At 39.2% G+C, this 27,833-nt stretch overlaps 1 protein-coding gene across 1 annotated transcript in view; it reads left to right on the top strand.

Moving 5' to 3' along the window:
* arid2 (AT rich interactive domain 2 (ARID, RFX-like)) overlaps positions 1-27,833 on the top strand; it is a 138,758-nt gene that overhangs the window by 71,311 nt on the left and 39,614 nt on the right. Inside the window, exons 8-12 of the mRNA XM_048607954.1 lie at positions 10,791-10,860; positions 11,239-11,489; positions 16,660-16,756; positions 16,837-17,046; positions 22,710-22,871. Coding sequence (XP_048463911.1) covers positions 10,791-10,860; positions 11,239-11,489; positions 16,660-16,756; positions 16,837-17,046; positions 22,710-22,871 — 790 coding nt within the window. The remainder of the gene's footprint in view (positions 1-10,790; positions 10,861-11,238; positions 11,490-16,659; positions 16,757-16,836; positions 17,047-22,709; positions 22,872-27,833) is intronic.

The raw sequence follows: 27,833 nt of genomic DNA, 5'->3' as shown, positions 1-27,833 counted from the left end.
AATTTATCTGTACAACAGATGCTGAGCAAGCATGTAATTAAAGTTGCTATGGTTAGTTGTATACTAAAAGTTGCCAGAATCCTACTGTCTTAGATTTTGTCCTGCTGGTCGAAGCAGATGCCAAAGACCCCGGTCAAAGCCAGCAATGTCTATGTTTAAATAGATCCCAATTATGCAGAAAGGCTTTTAATTATATTTTGGGATTTGGAATATATAGTACAAGAAGCTAGATGTGGGTCAGTTCTCTGAATGTAATTGTTTTATGTACTGGTCAGGAAGCCATTTGAAACAGTGACCAAAGTACATTAATTCCAAGAAAGCATGTGATTGTAGTCCAGTACCTGGCAGAACCCCAAATTGTGTAAATGCGTGGCATGTTTGTACTGCTGAGTTTACAACAGACCACAGAGCTAGTAGTTCTAGTTTTGACTTCCGAACAAGCAGTCAAGATCTTTGTTCAGAAGAATCCAAGTTTCATTCAGAATGGAGATTGATTTTGCCTAATATAAGAATTAAGCTTTTAGTTTAGGGGAACAAGTCACAGTAGCAAAGTATAGTTAATGAAACTTCCAAGCCAGGAGAGATTGGTCAGAAATCTTCCAGTTAAAACTGGAAAACTTTGGCATCAGCGCCATAAAAAGTTCATACCAGTCAACTCGGATAAGAATTGTAAAACTGTCTCTGCAAGTCAAGGAAAAGAAACTTGAAGGAATCAATTAAGTAAAAACGTAAGAGGTGATAAAGGAGTGAAATATCTTTTGGAATTGATTATCTGTAAAAGGATAGCGTAGGGAGGCAGTTTGCAATTTAGTTTTGCTATGACCATTAAGATCTTGATGTAATGCACATGTGTAATGACCTTCCAGCCTATTGAGTCGGCGCTGGTCAAAAGCAACTACCAAACTCTTTAAATCCCACTTTCTAATACTTGGCCCATAGCCATGTATGCCTTGGCATCGCAAGTGTAATTTGAATACTTCTTGAATGTGAGGATGGTTTTTACCTCTCCCACCTTGCAGGCAGAGAGCTTGACATTCCCACAACCCACTGAATGAAAAGTTTTTCTTCACATTCCCTCTAAACCTCCTGCCGTTAGCATAAATCTATGCTCTGGACATTGATTCCTCCACCAAGAGGAAAAGCTCCTTTCCATATTTTGATTTGATTTTAATTTGATCTATTATTGTCACATGTACCTAGGTACAATGAAAAGTTTTTTGTTTTGCGTGCAGTACAGGCAGATCATGCCATAGAAACTGTATTAAGGTAATAGAACAGAGCAAAGGATATAATATTACAGCTGTAGTGAAGGAGCACAAAGAGCGAGATCAATATTAAATTTAAAATTTGAGAGGTCCATTCAGAAGTCTAATAAAAGCAGGAAAGAAGCTGATCATGAATCTGTTGGTATATGTGTTTTAAGTTTTTGTATCTTCCCACTCGAGAACAGAGAAGGGAATCTGTGTGGAGCCAGAAGAGGTAGGTGAGATCCTAAACAAATATTTTATGTAGGTATTCACCGAAGAGAAGAAATTGGTGGTGGGGGAGGTGGGGGAGAGAGTGTTGAGTTTCTAAGCCAGGTTACTGTTAAAAAGGAAGAGATGTTGTGCATCTTAAAAAGTATTAAGGTAAGTAAGCCCCCAAGTCCTAATGGGATCTATCCTAGAATTCTGAGGGAGGCAAGAGAACAAATTGCTGGAGCATTGACAGACATCTTTGTATCTTCTTTGGCCACAGATGAGGTCCCAGAGGACTGGAGAATAGCCAGTGTTGTCCCACTGCTTAAGAACGTTAGCAGGGATAAACCTGAAAATTACAAGCCTGAGAGTCTCCTCAGTGGTAGGGAAATTATTGGGAAAGACTTTTAGGGACAAGATCTATTTGCAATTTGAAGCAAATGGACTTATTAACGATAGACAGTATGGTTTTCTGCAGGGCTAGTCGTGCCTCACTAACTTGAGTTTTTTTTTGAGAAGGTGACAAAGATGGAGGGAAAAGCAGATGATGTTGTCTGCATGGACTTCAATAAAGCCTTTGATAAGGCCCCTCATGGCAGACTGGTCCAAAAGATGATGTCACATGGTATCAGGGGTGAGCTGGCAAGATGAATTCAGAACTGGCTTAGTCCTATGTGACAGAGGGTAGCGGTGGAAGGATGCTTTTCAGAATAGAAGGCTGTGACTAGTGGTGTTCCACAGGGATCAGTGCTGGGACCTCTGCTGTTTGTGATCTACACTAATGATTTGGAGCAAAACGTCGCTGGTCTAATTAGTAAGTTTGCGGATAATGCAAAGAAAGTTGCGGTTAGTGAGGAGGACTGTTTTTTTTTTTTAAAATTCATTTACGGGATGAGGGCATCGGTGGTTAGGCAGCATTTATTGCCCAGAGGGCAGTTGAGAGTCAACCACATTGCTGTGGGTCTGGAGTCACATGTAGACCAGACCATGTAAGGATAGCAGTTTCCTTACCTAAAGGACATTCAGAGAACAGCAGAATACAGATCAGTTGGAGGTGTGAGCAGAAAAATGGCAGATGGAGTTTACCCTGAAAAATATGAGATGGTGCATTTTGGAAGGTCAAGTACAGTTGGAGATTATACGGTGAATGGTAGAACCCTTAGAGTTATTGATATACAGAGGGATCTGGATGTGCAGGCCCACAGATCACTGAAGGTGGCAGTGCAGGTCAATAAGGTAATAAAAAAGGCTCATGGCATGCTTGCTTTCATTGGAAGGGCCCTTGAGTATAAGGATAGACAAGTTATGCTGCAGCTTTATAGAATTTTAGTTATGCCGCACTTGGAATATTGCATTTCGTTCTGGTCACCACACTACCAGAAGGATGTGGATGCTTTGGAAAGGGTACAGAAAAGGATTACCCCAGGATGTTGCCTGGTATGGGGGATTTTAGCAAGAAGAAAGGTTGGATAGACTGAGTTTGTTTTCATTGGAACTCAGGAGGTTGAGGGGCGACCTGATAGAAGTTTATAAAATTGTGGATAACATGAATACGGTGGAAAGTGTGAGGCTTTTTCGCAGGTTGGAGGGGTCAATTACTAGGGGACACAGGTTCAAGGTGCAAGGGAACGAGTTTTAAAAGCGACGTGTGAGACAAGTTTTTCGCACAAATGGTGGTGAGTGCCTGGAATGCATTGCAAGAGGAGGTGGTGGAAGCAGACACAATAGCAGCATTCAAAAAGCACCTGGACGAATACATGAATAGGAAGAGAATAGAAGGATCCAGATCCTGTAAAGGAAGACAGTTTTAGTATAGAGGGGGGAAAATTGTCGGCGCAGGCTTGGAGAGCTGAAGGACTTGTTCTTTGTTTTGTTCTGACAGATGGAAGAGGCTCGACGAGATTATAACCGGGGTGGGAAGCCTCTTTGATTATGTTGGCTGCCTTTCTGAGGCAGCGAGAAGTATAGATGGAATTGGTGGATGGGAGGTTGGCTTGTGTGATAGATTGGGCTGTGTTCACAACTTTCTGTAGTTTGTTATGGTGCTGAGCAGAGTACTTGCCATACCAAGCTATGAAGCATCTAGATAGAATACTTTCAATGTGTATCTCTAAAAATTGATAAGTCTTTATGGACATGCAGAATTTCCTTAACCTCCTGAGAAAGTAAAGGTTGTTTGTGCCTGGCTATGTTCCTCATAATTTTATACATCTCAAATCATGTTCCCCTTCAGTCTGCTCTGCTCAATAAAAACTGCCCCAGTCTATCTAATCACTCTTCATAACTAATACTATCCAGGCCAGGCAATGTCCTGGTAAATTTTCCTCTGCATCCTTGACAGTGTAGTCGCATCCCTCTCATAATGTGGATTCCAGAACTATACACAATACTATAGCTAACTTTTTTTAATACAGTTCCAGCGTAACCTCCCTCCTCTTAAACTCTGTTCCTCAACAAATAAAGGCAAGTATCCTATATGCTGCCTTCACCATTTTATCCACCTGTCCTTTTACCTTGAGGGACCAGTGGACATGCCCACCAAGATCCCTCTGATCCTCAATGCTCCTCAGGGTCCTACCATTCATTATTTATTCTCTTGCCTTGTTTTTTCTGCCCAAATGCATCACCCTGAGCTTAGGTCAATTGAATTCCATTTAACACTGATTAGCCCATCTATATCCTGTAATCTGTTTACCCCCTCACTATTTACCAACTCACCAATTTTTTTTTATCATCCGTGAACTTAATGATCAACCCTCCTACATTCAAGACTAAATATATACCACATACTGATTCCTGCAGAACTCTACTGGACACAAGTTTCCAATGTCTTGTCCATTGACCACCACCACCTGCTTCCTGCGCCTGAACCAGTTCTGGATTCAATTAGTCAAATTTCCTCTAATTTCATGGGCTCTTACCTTTACCATTGGTTGTTATCTGTTGTTAGAGAACATCTGTAGCTTTGTGTAAATGTGTTTCGATGACTAACCAACTGCAAAATATGATCCATCAAGTCAGTTTTCCATCTGGGGTCAGGCATGTCCAGTTACCATCCACTGAGGCCATAATGCAATGATATCATCCAAACCCGGTAGTAACTCTAATAATGACCAAAGAATGAGATTTTGTCATTCGTTTTATAACCATAAAATAAAAGAGCAGAATTAGGCCATTTGGCTCATCAAGTCTGCTCCGCCTTTCGATCATGGCTGATAGGTTTTTCACCCCCATTTTCCTGCCTTCTTCTTGTCACCCTTGATTCCCTTATCAATGAAAAACCTATCTAACTCGTAAATACACAAATGACTTGGCTGCCACAGTCTTCTGTGACAGATTCACCACCTTCTGGTTAAAGAAATTCCTCCTCATCTCAGTTTTAAAGAGTTGTCCCTTCACTCTGAGGCTGTGCCCTCAGGTCCTAGTCTGCCCTACTCCTGGAAATGTCTTGTCCACATTCACTCTCTCCAGGCCTCTCCATATTCAGTAAGTTTCAATTACATCCCCTGTCATTCCTCTAAACTCTCCTTGAGTACAGACCCTAAGTCCTCAACGGCTCCTCAAATGACAAACCCTTCATTCCCAGGGTAATTCTTGTAAACCTCCTCTTGACTCCCTCCAAGGCCAGCACATCCATCCTTAGCTATGGGGCCCAAAACTGTTTACAGTATTCCAAATGTGGTCTGACTGGAGCCTTATGCATCCTCAGCCGTACATCCATGCTTTTGTATTCTAGTTTCTTGAAGTGAATGCTAACATGGCCATGGTGTGTGCAGAAAGGGAAAGTGGCAGAGGTGGCAGATTGTATTTAATATGAGTGATAGAAGATCCCCTTTTGCCTTTGCTGTAAAGTGAACAGCTTCTGCAACCGACAGATTCATCCCTGTCACCTTTACAATTGGGCACAGTACTCCATCTGGGGCAGAACCATTAATTTATTTAAGTTTGACTTAATTTCCTGGAACTTGTATTCCAAGCTTCTCTTTATGAAGCCAAGGATTGCATTTATTATTCACTGCTTTGTTAACCTACAACTTCACCTTTATAGATTTTTGTATAGCCCTCTTTGTTCTCTTCATTCTTAACCATCCCATTTAAAATTGTCATTTAGCTCACATTATCTAACTGTATTCTTCCTACCAAAATATGCCCTGTCATATTTTCTTGCACAGAATCTCACGTGTTCACCAACCTGGCTAGGCTACCTTGAAGTCTGTTGTATCTTCCTTGCTGTTTATTAAATTCTAAGCTTTTAGGTAATCTGCAAATTTTGTAATTATGCCCTAACACACACCAAAAATAAGTGTTACTGGCACTGAACCTTGGGCAAGTGGGACTATATGCCCCTCTTAATTTTAATTTAGCCAATTTAATATCCATTTATTTTAATCCATTAGCTTCAATTTTACTTTTTAATGAAAGTGGTGTTTTGATTTAAGCATCTTTTGAAAGTCCATGTACACAATATCAACTGCATTGATCTTATCCACACTTGGCATTATTAATAAATGCCTAAGGAATAGAGAAGTATTGTGTTTACTGTGAGAATGGTTAGAATATGGAACTTGCTACCATGAGGAATAGCTCAGTTGGCAAACTTAGATTTATTCAAGGAAAAGTTAGATAAAAAGTTAAGAAAAATTGGAAGGCGGTGGAAGCAGTCTCATGGAAGCGTAAAATCTGTTTTGGACACTTTTGGCTAATAACCTATTCCTGTGATGCCAATGCTATGTACTATATCATCAGTTTAATGTTGTATGACTTAATTTTACAGGGCAAGAAATGAGTTATAGTATTTGTGATGTGAGTCTAAATAAAAACTGAAAGAACTGCAGATGCTGTAAATGAGGAACAAAAACAAAATTGCTGGAAAAACTCAGCAGGTCTGGCAGCATCTGTGAAGAAAAAAAACAGTTAACGTTTCGGGTCTGGTGACCCTTCCTCAGAACTGATGGTGGCTGGGAAAACGTCAGTTTATATGCAGAAGCAAGGGGAGGGGGATGGGGGTAGGGAGTAAATGACAGGATAGAGCCTTAAAGAGAGAGAAAGAGCAGTTGGACAGACAGAGTTGATAACAATCAGGCTGGGAGGGTGAATAGTTGTTAATTGGGACTGTTAGTGACTAACAACGGGGTGGGGGGAGTAGGGGGGGATTGTAATGGCAGGCTATGTGGTAACAGGGCGTGGTGTGTGGGGTAGGGGGCTGGGAGAGTTTAGGCCCTATGTAAGGTCACACACCAGGCCTTAAGGGTCACCGGACCCGACATGTTAACTTTTTTCTCCTTCACAGATGCTGCCCGACCTGCTGAGCTTTTCCGGCAATGTTGTTTTTGTTTTGAACTCATTTCTTCTTCTGTTCCTGTCTTATTTCCTTTACTATATCTTTTTGTGGCATTTTATTATGTTAAGAGTGCAACATAGATGCAAGTAATTTCGGTGTTCATGGATTTAAGTGTTTTTGTCATATTAATTTAATAATAATGGTATTATTATTGTAAAATAAATACATCTATTACTTGCTAGATTTCTTTGACTAATCCGCGACTTTCTTCTGAGTAAAACTTGTGCACTTCATCATACTTTGCGAAACCAATTGTCATTATTTTCCTCTCCTAAGTTTTTTTTTTAATAGAAGTAACTAAATTATTGTAACTTTGGCAGAGGCTGATCTAAGTCACTTTTGATGTAGCCTTGTAAAGTTCACCTCTTCTATTTAATGCATGGAAAAATAGAATCATGCTTTGGTATGCAGCTATCCACTAATATCTAACATCCTGTTGGACCAAAACACTGCCATTTAATTTTGGACAAGAGAAGTAGTAACTAAGATTCAGGCCCTTTCGATACCCTGCATTATTGAAAAGACTGATGCTGTGAAACTCGTTCATTTTCCTTTCCAAAACCATCGTTGATTTAATTCCATGATGAGAGATGAAAGATTATTTAGCTAAGCTCAGAATAAGTCTGAGAGAGCTGTCTTGACTTGTAATGCATTATACTGTTGGTCCCATTTGTCCCTCAACTAATTCCTTCAGTTTTTTGTTAATTTGGTGAACTGTTATATATGGTGTGTAATGGAATTTATACTTGGGAATTGTATCCAGTTGGTGTGCTGTGACAGCAAACTCTTTGCAGTGATAATTAATTGAAATGGTCCTATAGTTCAGTGCAGAAGGAACAGACTGCTTCTACCTATGATAAGGGAGTCCTTTTCAAAATTTGCAAAAAAAGATATCAGAACTTCTGAGGTTCTCCAGCATTTTGTTTTTATATCAGTATCAGTGTTTTGTCAAACTTTGTGACTTCTCCTGAGATTTTGGTGTCCATTGCTGACAGTAAATAAACATTACTGCAATATGCATTTTGCACTTCCATGTCCTACATTGAGGCAAGCAAGCATGCATGCGTTCACAAAAAAATTGGTGTATATTCATGTCTTACTATTTGATTCATCCATAAGCCACGCTATATATTTCTAATTGTTCCATAATTCATTATAGAAAATCTGAACTGAAGAAGCTTGGTGTCTCTGACTTTTAGTTTCTGTGTACACTGGCAGCACGTATGGTACTCCATATGCTGTGGAGGTTTTTGCGTTTCCTTATCGTGGACATAATTGCGGTTTTAAGTTCTGTGTAAAATTAACTTTGAAAAGAAAAGGAATTACTGGCATGAATTAAAAAGGTAGAATAGAAATTTATTGTCACGTACTTTTACATGAAAAGCACAGTGAAAAGTTTTATAAGTTGCTCCACCGTGGCACCGAGGTCAATGGCAGAAGTAATACACAATAATAAAAAAGTAAAATTATGGCAAAGTTCATCACAGTTCAGTTGACAGCTCGAGGGCTTGGGTGAAAGCCAATTGAGGAATGATGGAATACCCTGAAGTCACGGCTGGGACAAGACCGCCATTGCTGGGACAAGTACCATATTAGGCGAACATGACCCAGAGCAGACAAGTGAAGTGAGCTAATAAAATTCAAAATTTTTTGCACATAAGCTTGTGTATAGCATTTCTAAAAACCATTCTGCAGTAGATTTAAAACTAGGAATATATAGAACTGTGTGTTGCTAAAAGGAAGTGAGATTTGCTGTGCTCAGTGTAGTTACAGAGTAAATAGTTTGCGCATATACGTACAATTAAATACAAAAATCCAAATGTTGTGGTACAAGTTTACTGTAATTCACAGGCTACACTGTAACACTGTCCTGTTAATAGATTCAGGACTGAAATCAATGAAAGAACAGGAAATTGTGGTATTTATGACAAGTTGTCTAAGGTTCTTGAGTAGATTTGTGGACCAAGAAGGCCATCAATAAACACTTAGAATTAGACCCTATTTATACACCACTGTGAAGAAAAACTGGAAATGAGGTAACCAATTCCAACAGACCCCAGAGTTTAAATACCAAGCGAGAAAACCCAACAACGCTTCATCGGAGGCTGCACTAATGATGTTGCCCAGCAGGGTAATGAAATGTCTGCAAACTAACAAACCAGCTCGGTGAGTGACCCAACCACAATATGACAACTTGTCCACTAAACACAGCAAAAAAAAAGGTGTTAGGCTAGTGTGTTCAGACGTATGTTAGCAAATTCTTAAAAGGGCAGGTCATAATTTTTTTGTTCATGGAGTGTGTGTGTCTTACTGAGGCATATTTATTGCCTATCCCTAATTGTTCAGAAGTTGATCTTGAGTTAAGAGTTGATCTCAATGTTGTGGGGCTGGAGTCGCGTACAGACCAGACTTGGTAAGGATGACAGCTTTACTTCCCTAAAAGACATTAGTGGAGCAGACAGTTGTTTCTGTTTTTAAAGCAACTGTCCACAGTTTAACCTAGTTTTTTTTTAAATTTCCAGATTTATTTATTGAATTTAGTTTTCACCATCTACCGTGATGAGATTTGAACTCCTGTTCTCAGAAGATTTCAGAATTATTAGTGTGACATTACCACCTCCCCTAGTTACTGCAAAACAACTCCTGTGATGCAGATGCAGAAAGTTGAATTTTAGTCACCTGGTGTCTGATTGCTCAATTCATGCTAAGGATTTAATTTTTTATCTTTTTATTCCCTCCTCTCTCTCAATTCTTTTTGTTTCTTATCTTGTACATAATTGAAATTCTTGGATTAACACAGGGCTAAATCTTGTTTGTCCCACAGAGACCGGTTTGGAGATGGAACCTAGAGCAAAATTAGTGTATGTCATATTAGGGTAACACCCCAACGTGATCGTAGTGGGTCCAGGATCTGACTATTACTTGCTACCTATAGAATAATAGCAGGTGGCTAGCTAAGCTTAATTTTATTTGGGCTAGAATTACTGTTGCTGCTCAGTCAAGTTCTTAATACTAGTCTAGGTGGCCAGTGAGGTTTCCTTTCCAATATCCTTCATCCTTCTCACTGTTGGATGTCAGGGACCTGACTATTTTAATGAAATCCAGTCTGTGCCTCAATGAGGTTTCTTCAATCCAGTTGTTTGGCTGAAGAGCCACAATGTTGTTCGCCTTGCTTAAAAAAAAATGTTACCGGTTTTCTGTGGAGGACATTGAGCTGGAGTACGCCCTAATTACAGAGAATCTCCACGTAAAAGTCTGACAACTCTATGACCAGCATTGTGAGAAACAAGTGCTGTTCTTTGACTGCTGTCAATAAAATTTCAGTTAGCCAATGTATTTTTGCAAAGATTTATCTAATTAAAAGTTGCATTATATCTGAGGAATTGTTCATAACCTGCATCAGAATTATCACTTCTTGGTTGTTTTGAAATATTGTCTCTACAATCCACTTCTTTTAACTCAAACTTGAAACGTTTTCTGTGTTACATGAGACTTCATAAAAATCTCAACTTAAAACTCCTGTTTATTTTCAGTAACAACTGTGTGTATTTGATATACTACTCAAATTATCCAAGTGTAATTCAATAATTATTCAGAATTTAGATTTGTTTTTAGGATGTGTGAAATGTTTAGTTTTCTACATTCAGTAATTGTTCTGTATGTAACTGTATATCTACATATTGATAGACAAATACATTTAAACATCTTGACGAATGTGCATATTATCTCAGTCTTCTGAATTATTAGCTATTCAACTACTGTATCAGGTGGTAATTTTCCACGCTGAATTATCATTTTAAATCCAAAATACCTATTGTTGCAGTGATATGAATAAAATTCTGTGGGTAACATTTTGAAGGACTGTTGCATGAGTATTCTTTGTGGCTTTATTTTCATATGCAGTTTCATTATGAATACTGTTAACAAAGTTCTAGCAAGAAGTTTATTATGCTTGGTATAACTTAAAATGGCCTCTCTTTTGACTTTTGTAGTTCTGGAAAGATAATGTTGAAGATAGTGAAATACGGGAACTTATTATTTTCAGGAACAATGGACCACAAGGTTAGTAAAGTAATAATTTTTTCAAAGTACAAGAGACGAAGTAAAAGTTTAACTGAAAAGTTGATATTTATTATAATTTTAATTGCACTGTTTCAAGACTGAAGTAGCATCTACAGCTTATAATTGTTCAATATTCTGTAGGGTTGAATGGTTTAAAAATTATGTTATCCTTAATTTTCATGAGGTGAGTTCCCAAATTCTATTGTATTGTTGAAGATATATGGTATGAGAATTACTGATTTACTCCCAAAGTGGAGGGAAGGAGCATTAGCACTTTTGTTCTGTTCTGCCGCTTTGTTTTTCCATATAAATCTGTAATTTTGCTTACGTTTTGCTGTTTTGCTCCTGTAATTGAAATTGGTCTTTATATTAATTTAGGTACGAGTATAGAAATCGATACGGAGTCGTCTTTATTCCATCCCCCTCATAAAGTGGGCATCAATGATGTTGAGGGGCAACGTATACTTCAGATAGCAGTAATCCTTCGCAATTTGTCATTTGAGGAAGGAAATGTGAAGCTATTGGCAGCTCACCGTACATGTGTCCGTTTCCTGTTGTTATGTTCCCATTGTCAGTATGCTTCTCTCAAGCAACTGGGGCTGGACACATTGGGTAACGTAGCAGCTGAGGTATGAAATTATTCTGACAAATAGGACATTTCAGTTTGTAAAACAGTTTATACTCTGTCCTGTTACAATTACTCCTTAATTTAAACTAGGTCATACGCTCAACTAAGGAATATGTTCAAATCATCTTCAATAAATACTTAGTTGCATACTGTAGTAAAAAGACTGTATTTTTATTTTCTGTATTTTTGATTTGTGGATTGAAGTGGGAAGACTTGCAACAATGTGTGTGTTTTTTTTAAGATAAGCTGCATTTAAAAACAAGTAACCTGACACTCATAAGTACTACCTACGACGCTGCTTGTTCAAGTAGTAGTGGAAATTTAGCTAGCAGACAAGCTGGGGCTAAGGAATGGAGCTTTGGCTGACAAACGAGTAGCTGATTAGTCACCTTGTCCACAGACCAGTTTTTAATTACGAAAGTCTTCTATCTACCAATTACTATGACATTGGTTCCTGGGTAGCTGAACCCTTGTGATGTGAATGTTTTGGCAGAAACCAAAGGCAGAAATCTTTGGAGGAGAAGGAGTTGTTTTTTTTTCAGTTTAAAAAAAAAAAATCTCAAACCTGAAGATAGCTATTTGATTTCCTACTTCTAGTCGTTAAGTCAAATACCTTGTATAAGTTTCCTGCAAATCGATGAAAAGATCTGGAAAAGGATTATAGAGGAGCAGCACATCCTGACAAGCCAAAAGGACCATCTCAGCAGACCTTGTGAACAGGGGCCATCAAACTCCTTTCCCAGTCTTTACCTCTGCCCATAAAACTCTTTTTGGTTGTATTCCTGTGTTTTTCTTTACGTGTATGCAGAAGGGGTAGTTTATAATGGGTTTAGAACTTTGACTAGAAGAATTATATGTCAGCTATTCATACTTTCTAACTATACATAAAAAATATTTATTTGTGATAAATGATCATTTTTAAGTACAGAAACCTGGTCTCTGCTTTCTGTCAACCTGGGTGTAAAAGACAGGTAAATTGGGGAAAATTTTCTGTACTTTTCAAAATCTTTAACTTTTGTGACAAGTGAAGGAATAGCATGGTTTGATTTCCAGCAGACTGCCCCAAGAAGTGCATCAATGGACCTAGCACTTGGCATGTTAGGCAAAGAATAGCTATTATCATTCGTCCCCTTCGGTCAGCCTCTGATTTCTCCTTTAGTCTGACATTCACAACTTACTTTTTTCTGTTCATGCAAGATTTGCCACACGATTTGTTTTGCACTTAAATCACATGCTCAAGAAAGAACGAAGCAAGAAACTTGCATCTGCTTTGACTATGCTTGCTCCTTTTTCATTTCCACTTAATCATTTTCATCAGCATTGTCAGGCAATGACTGTCTCCAAGAACATAAAATCTAATCATAAAACAAAGAACTGTATATGTTGAAGATCTGAAACAAATACATTTCTGGAGAAACTCAGCAGATCTGGCAGCACCTGGGGAGAGAAAAACAGAGTTAATGTTTTGAGGCCAGTGACCCTTCTTCAGAACTTGTGATCACCTCTCCTTGATGTTTAGTGGCATGACCTTCGCTGAATTCCACATTGACAACATCCTGGAGTTACTATTGACCAGAAAATGAACTGGACTGCCTTCAAGAGCAGGTTAGAGATTTCAAATTCTGAGGCATGTAACTTGACTGCCCAAAATCTGCCTAGCACCTACACAGCACAAGGTATGAATATGCTAGGAGATTTTTTGTTTGCCTGGTTGAGTACGGCTCCCACAGCAGTTGAGGAACTCTATACCATCCAGAATAATCCAGTCCACTTCATCAGCACCACATTCACCACTTTCCATATTTACTCCTTCCACCACTGATGCCAGTAGTAGCAACATGCACCGTTTATAAAGTCCAGTGCAGTGACTTGCCATGGTCCTTTATCTGCACCTTCCAAACCTGCGATCTCTCTCACCAAGAGGGAAAAGGACAGTAGATGCATGGAAAGACCGCCACCTGCAAGTTTCCCTCTCAGCAACACAGCGTTCTTAATTAGGTCTATATTGCTGCTCTTTCACTGTCGCTGGGCCAAAATCCTGGAACTCCCAAGCAGCACCATTGGTGTACTTGCACCACTTGGATAACAGCAGGCTAAGAAGACAGCACATCACTATGTACTTGAGGGTAATTAAGGAGCAGCAGCAAATGCTGATTGTCATATCGGATGAAAGAAAACAAAAAAGGTGGCAGTCTTAGTAAGGGTTTTTTTTTATAACCCTCTGTGTTGGTAACCTAATTGGTAAAACTTTAAACATTGAGTTGCAGGAAAAATGCATAAGTTTTGGGAAATGACAATATGCTGAAGACTTTGTAGCCAAAATGGAGGTTAGGGATGGAATACTACCAAGGACTGAGTGATGGGAAGGTGAGCATTTGAGGAAGAGAGCCATAAATTTAAAAGATGGACAATAGCTTAAAGGAACTAATTAGAATGTCAGCAATCATGAGGGCAGGAAGGAAAGTCAAGGAGTTTGGGTGGCAATTTTGGCTTGAAGGAAAGCAGTGGGGGAAGTAACAGGCAAAAAAACTAGGGCAAACATTAGTGACATGTTAGTCGATGATTATGCTGGAAGTGAGATCCATTTTAAACGTTGGTGGAGTAGGGAAGTCTGAGATTCTCATTGGGGAATGTCAAGCTGTTTTTGAAGACCATTGTTCCTGATGCTAAACTGGAGATAAATTAGATCCAGGGAGAAGGGGATCTCTGTCATCGGTGATTCTGACAGAATAGAAATTCCTAGAATTCTTCAAACATATTATCGTTCCAAAACCACAGCTGGGATGCCTACTTTTAGTATGACACGACTTCACCTCCTTGCAGAAAAGTTTCCCATCTGGTTTTATTATAAACTCAGATATTGTGAATGCTGAAGCTGTATTCAGATGGTTATGATTTTATTATATAGAGCATCTAATGCCAAGTTCAATTGCTTAGAATGAGATTTATTACAGACCACTTAACTGGAAAGAGATTGTAAAACTTGGTGGTACAGAGAAACCTGGATGTTCTAGTGTGTGAATCATTAGAAAGTTAATTTGCTGGGAAGGCAAATGGATTATTATCATTTACTACAAGGTGATTTGAACCTTAAAGGAATTAAGTTTTATTGCAACTGTACAGGAGGTTGGGGAGTTACATCTGAACTATTGCATGCAATTTAGGTTTCCTTCCTTTTGAAAAGAAGATATAATTGGGGTGGTATAGTGGTAATGTCACGGGACTAATAATCCAGGACCTCAGACCTATGTTCTAGGGATATGGGCTAAGTCCCAACATAACAGATGGTGAAATTTGAAATCAATGAAAGATTTCAAAATTAAAAAGCTAGTCTAGTGGTGATCATGCATTTTTTTAAAAAAAAAATCACCCGTGGGTCATGGCTGTCGCTGTCTGGGCAAGTTTGTTGTCTGTCCCAGGTTGCCCTTGAGAAGGTGATTGTGCACTGCATTCCTGAACCACTGCAGTCTGTGTGCTGTAGGTGGACCCACAATGCCCTTGGGGAGGGAGCTCCATTATTTTGACCCAGCAACGCTTGAGGAACAACGATATACTTCCAAGTTAGGATGGTGAGTGGCCTTGAGGGAAACATGCAGCTTGTTCATGTTCCCAAGTAACTGCTGCCCTTGTCCTTCTAGATGGAAGTGGTCATGGCTTTAGGAGGTGCTGTCTAAGGAACTTTGGTGAATTTCTGCAGTGCATCCTGTAGATAGTAGACAGCGGTATGTACTGAGTATCTGTGATGGAGGGAGTGGATGTTTTTGGATGTGGTGCCAGTCAAGTGTGCTGTTTTGTCCTGGATGGTGTCAAGCTTCTTGCATGTTGTTGGAACGGTGCTCACTGGTAAGTGGGCAGTATTCCATCACACTTCAGCGTTATAGATGGTGGACAGGCTTTGGAGAGTCACTTAACTGCAGTATTCCTAGTCTCTTACTGGCTGTTGTAGCCTCTGTATTTATATGGCAAGTCCAGTTGAATTTCTCGTCAATGGTAACCCCTAGGATGTTGATAGTGGGGAATCAGTGATAGTAATACCACTGAGTGTGAAGGGGAAGTGGTTAGATTTTCTCTTTATTGGACATGGTCGTGAAATCACAACCAAGTCAGCCATAATCTTCCTGAATGGTAGAGCAGTCTTAGAGAACCAAATGACCTACTTTTGCTTATAAGCCTTGTGTTCCTTTTGTCAGATCTGGTACAGTTAGGGAAATATGACTGAATTTAAAGAGAGAGGGTAGAGAGGCAAAGGGAAAGTAAAAGTTAAATTTATTTTCGCAATCTCCAAACAATTAATCTGGAGGAATGTGACTGTACAACTCGAGTTCATTTTTGGAGTCAGAGATGCGAGTTATTATGAATAGCATTTACCAAGTAGTTAAAAGGGTACTTAACCTTTAAATAGTAGACCAGAATTTACTGTCAAAACGGTCATATTGTTTAATGGTATTCTCATTCTTTTTGAGTTTTTAGGGGTACATAGCAAAAGCAACAACTTCACGCCAGCACAGTTCAGCTCATGGTCAAGTGACTAAACTGAGACAGCAACCTTTAAATGCTAATACCTAAATCTGCTCCTTGCCTGAAGCTGCCAGACCATTCCATATAATTTTTGGCAAATGTTGTTAGTCTTACTGACCGACAACCAATTCTCCCTTAATAATATTGCACTTTTCTTAATTTATAATATTCAGACTTGTAGTCATAATGATTTTGGGTGCTTCACATTCTCTGGAAATTTGCTTTGTTTCCTGATGTAGGTCTTATATTTCCCAATACTGTGTCATTGAATGTCTTGCAATTTTTTTTTTTTAGTTCCGTTATTCATTCTTTCTCCAAAATAGGATCGGATGATTTCTGGGTTGAGTCCTTATGTGTTTCTAACTACTGTATGTTTTTGTTTCAATATCAGTTGCCAGCAAGCACCTGATAACAATATCTGCTAGCTTTACTTACATTACACAATTTCAGTATTTGGACACTACCTGTTTCAAAACTGTATTACCTGTCTTTGTCCTATAACTATAATCTTTTAAATTTGATTCCAGCTATACTTTCTTAAAATTTGTTCTTAGTGTGAATCTTGAACCAACAATATATATCACTCAGTTATTAGATGGTAATATGGCTACAATGCATGCAGTATTGTAACATGCCTTTTTTAAATTTTACAGCTTCAGTTGGATCCTGTTGATTTTAAAAGTACTCATCTAATTTTTCATACTGTAACTAAATGTCTACTTTCCTGCGACAAGTGTTTGAAAATAAGAGGTGAGTAACTACTGTCATAATGTCATAGATTCTGTTTAGTTTTACACGGTGTTTTGATACATTATTTTATGTTTTTGCAGGTATGGAAATACTAGGAAATCTATGTAGAGCTGAAGATAATGCAGATTTGATATGTGAATACGTGGATCAGGAGTCTTACAAAGAAATTATATGTCATCTAACTTTGCCTGATATGCTGCTGGTAATCTCCTCATTAGAGGTGCTATACATGCTAACTGAACTAGGAGAAGTACCCTGCACAAAGATAGTTAGCGTGGAAAAATGTGTGGGTAAGTTTAAATGTTGTTGAAGGTAAAGCAGTAACTTCGTTTAGACTTTTTTCGTCATTCTTACTCTTAGTGCAGCAAAATCCCTTGGGGTGTATTTATCTAAATCAATTAATGACTTGCTGATTATGTTGTATCCTCTCTCTGAAAGACAAGTGTGACATTTTCTACAGATTGGAATGTTGTTCATTATAAATTAGAAATTGAGGTTTTGTAAAAACTTAGATTGGAATATTTAAATGCAGTTAATGTTTGGGAAATTTTCTTTTTGTGGCCTTTCCATCTTCCATTTTGCTGAACTTTCCGACTCTCGTTGCTAATCTTTAAGATTTGCATGTTACATCTTTTTGCATTTAAATTAGAGAGAACATGGTGAGCATTCTAATGTGTACTTTAAAAGGGAAAAGAAAAAATGGTTCCCACCCTTGGGTTTGGGAAACAAAGAAAATTGGAGAATAATACCAGAGTGGACAAAGACTGGGAGAGGCCAATAGCATAAAATTAGAGAATAGGAAGATAATGGAGTTAGGGACAAAGTAACAAAGTATAATTAAGGGTTCCACTGCACACACATATGCACAGAGCGTAGTTAATAAGATTGGGGAGTGACAAGCACAAATTGGCATGTGGGATTCTGCTGTTCTCTGGCAATAATAGTGCTTCGACTCCAGGTAGTACTGGTCGGAGTGTAAATAACAGAGCCAAGTGTGCCTTTATCAATTCTGCAAAGTCCTCTTCCACTCATTGTACTAAAATTGAGAGATCTGTCCACAGCCTGGTGAAAAAAATCAGCTCGATACCGTCATTCTCACAGAAACATACTATTCAGCTAACATCCCAGTCTTCATCACTATTCCTGGGTATGTCCTGACCAACTGATAAAGCAGTTCCACCAAAGGTGTGGTTTAATAGTTGAGGGAATAGCCCTACCTGCCTTCAAATTTGCCTCATGACCCAAGAATTCTCATGGTATCAAACTTAGGCAAGGAAATCTCCTGATTATTAGCCTCAGTTGATGAACCTATATCCCTTCATGCTAAACATGACTCGGAAACAGCATGCAGGATATCGAGGACACCAAAGGTATTCTGGATTGTGGACTTCCAATGTCAATCTCTGAATAGCCTGGTAACATCACTGTTGACCAAACTGGTCAAGCCTTCAATGACCGAGGCTGCTGGAATGGGCCTGGTGAGTGGTGAGAGATTATACACGAGAAATACTGACTTTATCCCGATGCTTGCCAATTGACCATTTGCAGTTGCATCTATCTGCAACACTCCATGACCGAGATGAAGTCCTACCTTCCTATGTTGTGATATTACCATGAACAACACTCTGGTCACCATCTGGCACAGAGCATGTTTGGCACCCCTTTATCACTGGAGCACTGTACCTACAAATACTGTGCAGCAACCAATAAAGCTCCTTTTTCTGTGGTTTTCAAATCTGTGACCTCTATCATCTAGTAAAACAAGGGGAACGTAGAGCAGTACAGCATAGTACAGGCCCTTTGGCTCACAATGTTGTGCCGAGCTTTTACTCGTAAACCTAAGGTCTATCTAACCTCCACCCCTACCTTATACTATCATCCATATGCCTATCTAATAGCCACTTAAATGCCCCTAATGAGGCCGACTGCACTACCCGTTCCAGCAATGGATTCCACGTCCCTACCACTCTCTGAGTAAAGAACCTACCTCTGACGTCTCCCCTATTATCTACCTCCACTCAGTTTAAAACTATGCCCCCTCATAATAGCTACCTCCACCCTAGGAAAAAGTCTCTGGCTGTCTACTCTATCTATACCTCTTATCATTTTGTACACCTCTATCAAGTCACCTCTCATCCTTCGTCACTCTAAAGAGAAAAGCCCTAGCTCTCTCAATCTTTCCTCGTAAGACCTTCCCTCCATTCCAGGCAACATCCTGGTAAATCTCCTCTGCACCTTTTCCAACGCTTCCATATCTTTCTTGTAATGAGGTGACCAGAACTGGACACAATACTCCAGATGTGGCCGAACCAGCCACTCCAATCTTCTGGCACTATACCCATGGACAGTGAGGACGAAAAGATCATCGCCAAAGGCCCTGCGATCTCTTCCCTCGCTTCCCATGGAATCCTTGGATAAATCCCATCAGGCCCAGGGGATTTATCTATCTTCAAGTTCCTCAAAATTCCTAGTACATCTTCCTTACTAACATCGACCTCTTCTAGCCTACCAGCCTGTTTCACACTGTCCTCCCCTACGACTAGGTCCCTTTCAGTTGTGAATATCGAAGAAAAGTATTTATTAAGGACCTCTCCTATCTCTTTAGGCTCCGTGCACAAATTACAATCCTTGATCGGCCCTACCCTTTCTCTGGTCATTCTCTTATTCCTCATGTAAAAAGCCTTGGAGTTTTCCTTGATCCTATCTGCCAAGGTTTTCTCATGCCCCTTGCAGCTCTCCTAAGTCCTTTCTTCAGCTCCTTCCTGGCTAACTTGTATCCCTCTAGAGCCTTTTCCGATCCTTGTTTCCTAAACCTTATATAAGCATCCTTCTTCCTCTTAACCAGTCATTTGACCTGTCTCGAGAACCAAGGCTTCCTCACTCGACCGCATCTTCTCTGCCTGCTAGGGACAAACATATCGAGTGCACACAGTATGCATTCCTTAAACAATCTCCACATTTCTATAGTGCTCTTCCCTGACAGCATCTGTTCTCATTTTATGTTACCCAGTTCTTGCCTAACAGAATTATAATTCCCCTTCCCCCAATTATAAACCTTACCCTGCTGTATGTACCTATCCTTTTCCATGACTACTGTAAAAGTAACAGTTATGATCGCTACCGCCAAAATGCTCTCCTACCAACATGTCGAACACTTAGCCCGGTTCATTGCCAAACACCAAATCCAAAGTGGCCTCTCCTATTGTTGGTCTATCTACATACTGTGTCAAGAATCCTTCCTGAACGCAATGGACAAAATCTGCTGCATCTAAACTATTACAACTAAAAAGTTTCCAATCAATATTTGGAAAGTTGGTCACCCATGACTACAACTCTGTGACTTCTGTACCTTTCCAGTATCTGTCTCCCAATCCGCTCCTCCACTTCTTTGCAACTATTTGGGGGTCTGTATTTAAAAAAAAACCAACAAAGTGATTGCTCCTTTCTTGTTCCTGACCTCAACCCAAACTGACTCTGCAGACCTATCATTCTCGAACTGCCTTTAAGTAGCTGCTGTACTAGCCCTGACTAGCAATGCCACTCTGCCGTCTCTTTACCACCCTCCCTATTTCTTTTAAAGCATCTAAATCCCAGAACTTCCAACAACCATTCCTGTCCCGGAGTTACCTAAGTTTCAGTGATGGCCACAACATCGTAGTTCCAAGTGACCCATGCTCTAAGTTCATCTGCAGCAGTTGAAGAGGTCCTATTTACAGGTTCCTGCTCTAAGTCACAGCACACTTCTGACGTTTTTTTATAGCGCTATATCAGAAACTCCCTACCTAACAGCATTGAGGAAGTGCTTAAAGCTCACTGACTCCAGTGATTCTGGAAAATGGCTTTCCATCACCTTCATACAACCATTTGGGGATAGTCAGTAAATGCTGGCCTTGACTCTGGGGCCAACATTCGATGTTTAAATTCTTAAAAAGTTATGTTGTTAAATGTTGCTAGTATTAATGGAATGTCACGTTCTGCCTAAAATTAATAAATTTGAGAAAATCTTGTATTTTTCTATGAATTGTTTGTAATTTTATTTGCTGAATGAAGCACTAAGATTGGTATAAATGTATTTAAATTGGTTATTTTGTTATGTGCATTGTGCTTCAGACAAGTTATGCATTTTTTCAGGAGGAACAACATTTTTGAATAGGAATCAGTCGTGATGTAAACTGGGCTTTATATGTATAATATTTAAGGTTAGCTGTTTGCATTTCTGGAGTTGTTAGTAACCAATGTATTTTCATGTGTGACTGAAAGTAATAATTAACTTAAGTATTTCTGTAACCAACGTGATTTCATTTGAAACAGTTTTTGAAGCCTGGCTGTAGAATTAATGAGTCTTGTGCAATATGTACATTTGTTTGCAATCCAACATGGTAAATGACAAGGTCTCCATAGTTTGTTAGTGTGTTCTGGAATCTATTTTGTTTTAAACTTGGGTGGAGGTGTTCTTAGCTGAGTGAGAAAAACATGTAGTTTCATTTTTAACTGTAGATCATGTTTTAGTCCTATGAAGACCATGGAACAGGATGGCTGTGTAATAGTAGTGCTCCTGAGAGTAGAAGGGCACAGTGAGTTAGGTTCTTTTGAGTTAGTGTAGGGAGGGAATTCCAGAGCTTTGGACCCAGACAGCTAAGACTTAGCCACCAATGATAGAATGATTAAAACTGGGGATACACAAGATGCCAGAGTTAGAGGAGATAGCGGAACAGCGTGGCCACAGAGGGTTTTGAAAGGAAGGATGAAAATTATGTAAAGCAAACATTGCTTAACAGGTTGCCAATGTCGACCATCTCACACAGAGGCAATGGGAGAATGGAACATAATACAAGTTAAGTGCAACAGTATTTTTAATAATCTTAAGTTCACAGACTGTAGAGTGTAGGAGATCAGCAAGAAATACATTAAAATATCTTCAATTCTAGAGATAACAAAGAAATGAATAGTTTTCCAAAGCAAATGAGATGAACCAGGAGTAGAGTCATGCAGTTTTAATGTTTCTATGAATGAGAAGTTAGAAGGTCATCTCTGGACTAAATGCGATGCCACGGTTGTGAGCAGCCTGTCTTAATCTTAAGACCCTCCTCAGGGAGAGGGATGGAGTCATTCGCTTTGGAATAGCAACCTGAAAGCAATGGCTTCTGTCTTCCCAGTACTTAATTATAGAACATTTTTCCTCCCTCAGTACTAAATGTCAGGCAAAGAGTTTGACAATGGAATAAAATGGAGGAGTCTGCAGAGATATTGGTGAGGTAGTACTGGATATGCTTAAAGTACTTGTGAAAACTAGCTCTATGCCTTTGGATGATATAGTCAAGAGACAGACTGGAGGTGAGCAATGAGGGGAGACTAAGGATAGATCCTTGAGGGACGCCAGAAGTAACAGTGCTGGAGTGGAGGGAGAAACCATTGTAAGTGATTCTCTGGCTACAAGAAGAAAAGGGTGAATGAGGTGTAAGTTGTCACACCCAACTGGTATGAGTGTGGACAGGCTTTAGAAGAAAATGTTACGGTAACTGTTAAAGGCAGTACGCAGGTAGAGAAGGAGGAGGAAGGAAAGCTTACCTTTGTGCTTTGTCACAGGTGTGTGGGATGACATTTGTGACTTTAAGAACTTTTTTGGTACTGTGGCAGGGTAGAGCCTTAATTGGAGGATTCAAACAAGGAGATTTCGAGATATTGGGCACAAATTTAGGAAGGAGACACCTTACAAGGACTTGAGAGGCTGGAGATGGATCAGTAGTTTGCAAGATTGATGGGGTCAAGTGGTGGTTTTTTGAGGCGTGGGTGGACGGCAGCAGACATCCAAAGTTCTCAACATACGTTGTTATTGTGAACCGGCTTAATTGGACAAATTTTGAATGGGCCTTAAAATGAGAAAACATTTATGAAAGCCATATTCCACTTTAGTTTTGGACTTGTTTAGTAAGCAATTTGTTTTTCTTATCAGATATGTTAGTGTGTCTTGTGTCGGTGGATATCCAGTCATTTGAGTCTGACGCAGTGAAATTAGTTGAATATCAAAGTTCTAACCATCAAGTAATCTCAGAGATCAGACCACAAACTATGGAGCATTTGCAGCATGGACCAGCTCATGTTGTGACAGCTTCAGGTATGTCCCTAGTCGTGATAAGAAAATTTGAAATGCTAGAAATATGAAATTCTTTTCGTTTTAAAAGATTATCAAAATATTATATACAAATATTCTGATGTTTAATTGGGAATCTTGATTTGGAGTTTCCATGTTGGAAAGTATTCAGGCATAGTTATCAGTTGAGTACCATATCAGATTTCTAATAATGCCTTCTCATAGCCTAATAATCTGCTACTTGGGACCTGAACAATAGTCATTGTCTCAGCTTTAATGAGGGGATAAGTTTTAAATGCAGTGTTTTGAACTGACGGCTGATAATATTGACAGTGGAGAACGTAGGTGGCTGTTGTGAAAATTGTTGTAACCCCAGCAATGATGTAAAAGTTCTTCAAGCTATACGACTCCATACTCACCTGTGCAAGTACCCCTTCTTCTATCATTAGTGCTTACCATTTAAAGTTTTTGTTTTAAAAATTAAACTTTTAAAAAACAAAATCAAGACCTTAAATCTTATTAATCATAATGCTTTGCTTCTGTTCAGCAATAAAAGGCATATCAGCAATGATATTTTCTTTATGTAAGAATAAATGGTGAGGATTCAAATTAATGTTCAAATTTAAATGCCTCAAAAGGCAGAACAGTCCAATACAGAGTTTGCAATCTCATGGTTATTTGGATCTTGCAGGAATTAAATTTAATTTCTTGCTATTTGCTGCAGGCCCACAGCACAACTGCATTTAGTTGAGCACAAATTGACTGCCCATACTTTGGATTCAATTGTGTTTGATAATGACAGAAGAGGTCCTTGAATCAAATGTTTCATTCTCCAGCACTGATGTGTATGTGGACTGTCTGCACAAACCATGATCAGCTTGAAATCCAACTGACCTACAGTCGTCATAATTAGAGAGAAATATCTGACTGAATTTATGATAATAGAGGTCTTCCATTTTCAAATACTGAACTGGAAAGTACTTTGTGCACATGAGCCTTTCCCTTCACTTAACAGATTCACAAGAATTTTACAGGTGTAACATTTTGTAAATTTGTGAACTATTTTGTTTCCATGTTTTATTTAATTTTCTTCTTTTCAGATTTATATTTTCCACATACAAACACTTGGGTCTCCCTAACTGTACATGTACAACATTTAATAAGCACAAAGTTGCACTTACTTTTCCCCACAGGACCCCCTGCATGGTACGGGTTGTTTCCTCAGTATTGGCTTGGAACTTAAACCCATATTGCCCATTTCTTCCTTCTCACATTTCATCCTTCTCTGCTGAAGAATTCTGCCTTTCTTTTGTAACTAACTTTTTGCTGCTGGGTGGTTCAAAGTAGTCTTGATCATTTTACTTGTTACAAGCCAAGTAAACAGCAGGATCTTCAAATCACCCCATGAACTTGGTGGGTTGTTTTTGCCTCAGAAAAGTGAATTTAGGAATGTTATGGACATGGCTGTTATGGGTTCAGCGTAAGGAAACGCAAGTAATGCCCTGGAAAAGCTTAATTTTAAATAATATAGGCAAAGACACTAAGCTACCCAGTTACAAATCAGTTTCTGTAGATTTACCTGATAGATATTTCTAAATTTCTTTACATAACTATTTTTTTTTAAATCATGAGATTGTAGTAGTCTAAGTTGATGGCTGTTGGCTATATAGAGATGTTGACAAACTACCAGTGTTAACAGAGCATCTTGAGCAGTAGTTAGTAAATATCACTTGGGGATCTGGTCAACTAATGTTCAATCCCTCTATGTTCTCAAAGCTTGTTTGTCAATCTCCTTTGCAATTTGGAGTTTATAACCACCTAATAAATTATTGGGCTTCATCCCAAGCCTGACGCTTGGCCTTTATTCCTAACCAACATGAACCATAGTACGGCTGCTGGAAAATGACTGCCATCTTTCTTTGTTCAACAGCAGAGACCAGGCATATTCTCACAGAGAGGAAGGAAAATTTGGAGGGATGTTTTCCCCGGGGCCATGTTCATGCACTTCCTCGTGACTTGGAGAATGGTCTGTGGCGAGGGGAGACCTGAAAAAGTGTAAGGGGAGAAAATACAAACTTACAACAAAACGTAGAAGCATTGTAGTCTTAAACTGGGCTGTAGGGATTTGTTCACTGTGGTTATTGTTTAATTTGATATTTAGATGTGCACATCTTTTTCCCCATTGATCTACCTTTTCAAGTTTCCATGGGTGGAAGACCTGCTTTTGAAGGAGAAATGGAAGTTGCCCACTGTAATTTCTGTTCTCCAAAGAATGGCTTTCTGGCACACACCTGTTGATCTTCTCTTGGCAAATGTTTTAATACTGCTTGGGGGTGGGTTGTGTGGGAGGCAGTGTGGGTGAATGGGATGGTTGGGTAGTGTCAAGGGAAATAGCAGGTGCTTTAATGGGTAGTCAAGCTGAAAAAGAAACAGTTGCCAGCTGTGGTGGGGCAAGTTACTTGTTTTTTCTTTGTAAGCTGAAAAACAAAACCCTAGGCAGTTTACAAAAAATACCATTGGCTATCCTTTCATCTGCAGTCTTTGTTTCTTTCTCTGCTTTCTTATTTAATTTGTGGCTTGTTTCAGCTGTACCCTCACCAGCAGCTAGCTACAAAAGGTGTATTTCCTTTTCGAATTCTGTTCTATTTAGTTAATCATCTTAATGTTCAGATAACAGCATTTGGCAAATACTTTGGGGGTGGGGTGCGCTAGAAAGCTTGTGTTCTCACTTCTGAATATTAATTGCAATAGCAACAATTAAATAGCACCATTAATATAACAAAAATGTCCCAAGGCACTTTAGAAGTGTTATAAAATAATAATTTAACACTGAGCCACGTGACATTAAGCCTGTTAACCAAGCTTCACCCAAGAGGTAGGCTTTAAGGAGTGCCTAAAGGTGGAAAGACAAAGAAGTTTAGTGAGATAATTTTAGAGCTTAGGGCTATGGCATCTTAAGGCATAGCCACCAGTGACACGAGATTAAAACTGGAACCATTTAAGAAGCCAGAATTGGCAGAGCTGAAAAATCTTTTGTGTGTTGGGAGAGGGTAGTTCGAAAGCTAGAAGAGCGGCGATGCAGGTGTAAGGCCTGAAGGGATTTGAAATGCAAATGGGAATAAAAAATTTTAGAAGTGTGGGTTAGCTGGGCATCAGTAGCTGAGTTTGTGGAGGGTGTAATGTGGTAGGCTGGCCAGGAGTGCATCACAGTTTTCCAAATTAGATGTGGTAAAGGCAGGATGGTGGTTGCAATAGCAAGTAAACTGAGGCAGTCAGGCTCAGATGTTATGAAGTTGCAAAAAGGTAGTCTAACAGCTAGAAAGCCAATCTTCGGGTCAAATCAACACCAAAGATATGTAGAGTCTGGTTCAATTTTTGATAGCTGTCAGGTGGATGGATGGAGTTGGTGTTAGAAAACAACGTTTATAACAGCAATCGGAGACAATGTCTTTGGTCATTTGAATATGTTATTGGAGGAAATTTTGTTCAACTAGTACTGTAGGTCATTCAAGCAGTCTGATAATTTAGAAACAGTGGAAAAACAAGTAAGGTGTAGATGAGGTAGAACTGGGCAGTGTTTTCTTTAATTTTCCTCCATTGCAGTAACTATGAGATTGCCATCTGTCTCTTGTAGGGATTCCTGCTTTTGTGCAGAATGCAAGTAAGCATAGTAACTGCATAGTAAGTTCTGAACTGTTACACAACCCTGTGCCCACACAGTTTAAAGGGAACTTTGGAGTTGGGTAATGGCAGCGTACATGTATGGAAACTGATGTATTGCCAGAAGATATCACCCAAAGACCGCATGCAGATGAAAAGGAGGCAGGGACCAAGGATAAATTTTTAGAGGACACAAGGTAAAGTACTTCTGATTCTCTGCCTCAATAAAGTGGGAATGCAGATCTGACCAACTGAATCATAGTAGAGAGGTGTTGGAAACAAAATGTTGTTAAAGGCTGTGGATAGCTCGAGAACAGGGATTATTTATTTTTGTTCCAGTCAATTTAGGACACCATTTGTGAGTCTTGTCTTGTAAGAGCTGTTTTGGCTATTGCTGGATGAAAATCTGATTGGAAGTATTAAACCGTAAAGGTCATAGAAATGTGAGTTTAAATTTAGGAGGTTAACAAAAGTTCAATGTCTGTGGAGCCAAAAGGGCAGTTGAAGGTCAGTGTTTGCAATAGTGGGGTCAAGGGTTATATTTTCTTTTAACAGTTTTGCAAGCAATGTGATGCATAAGGCGCGGTGCTTGAAATGAGAAAACCATTAGCAACATGAACTAATGTAGGAGCTATAAAGGGAAGTTTGGTCAATAGTTTGAGGAATAGTATGTAGAGAGAAAGATGGGCCTTCCTTACAAAATGAGCTGTGAAAGAGTAGGTAAGGGGAAATGAGAGAAAAACTGGAGAAAGGTGGAATTCAGGGTTAAGGCAAGAAGGATCCTTGAAGGAAGTTTGCCTGATTAAGGAGGGGGGCGGGGTGCAGGGGAAGGAAAGAAGCAGCAGAGGCAATTGAATGGTTAATTGTGATGTTTGTAACAAAAATGTCCATGTACTCCTTGCACTGAAATGGGGAGATCAGGATGCAGGAAGCAGGGGAGAGTGGTTTAGGATGACAATTTGTGGTACTGAAGTAGTGTTATGTAAGCTTTCCTTGATATCTTTGAACATTGGGCAGTTGTAGCAATGAAGGGCAAGACTTGATGGTACTGACAATCCAGCCAGATTTAACAATAGATCATTTAAAGCAGATATCTGCCAAAGATGTTCATGTTCAATGACTTAAATAATGTGATAATAGGCGGTATATCAGACTCTGCTGAGAATGCAATGATTTTAAAAAGAACAAGGGCATCAAAGGTGGCGGAAAGGGAATGATTTGCAAAACCAATAACTGCAGAAATATAGTGACAAATTGGGAGTATGAAAGTACAGTGATACTAGACCTGAGGCAATGTTTTTATGTGGGAATAGAGAAATGCACAGA

This window comes from Rhincodon typus, chromosome 18, assembly GCF_021869965.1.
Source record: "Rhincodon typus isolate 14 chromosome 18, sRhiTyp1.1, whole genome shotgun sequence".
NCBI classification, from domain to species: Eukaryota; Metazoa; Chordata; class Chondrichthyes; order Orectolobiformes; family Rhincodontidae; genus Rhincodon; species Rhincodon typus.
This window is presented reverse-complemented; position numbering and strand designations above follow the sequence as displayed.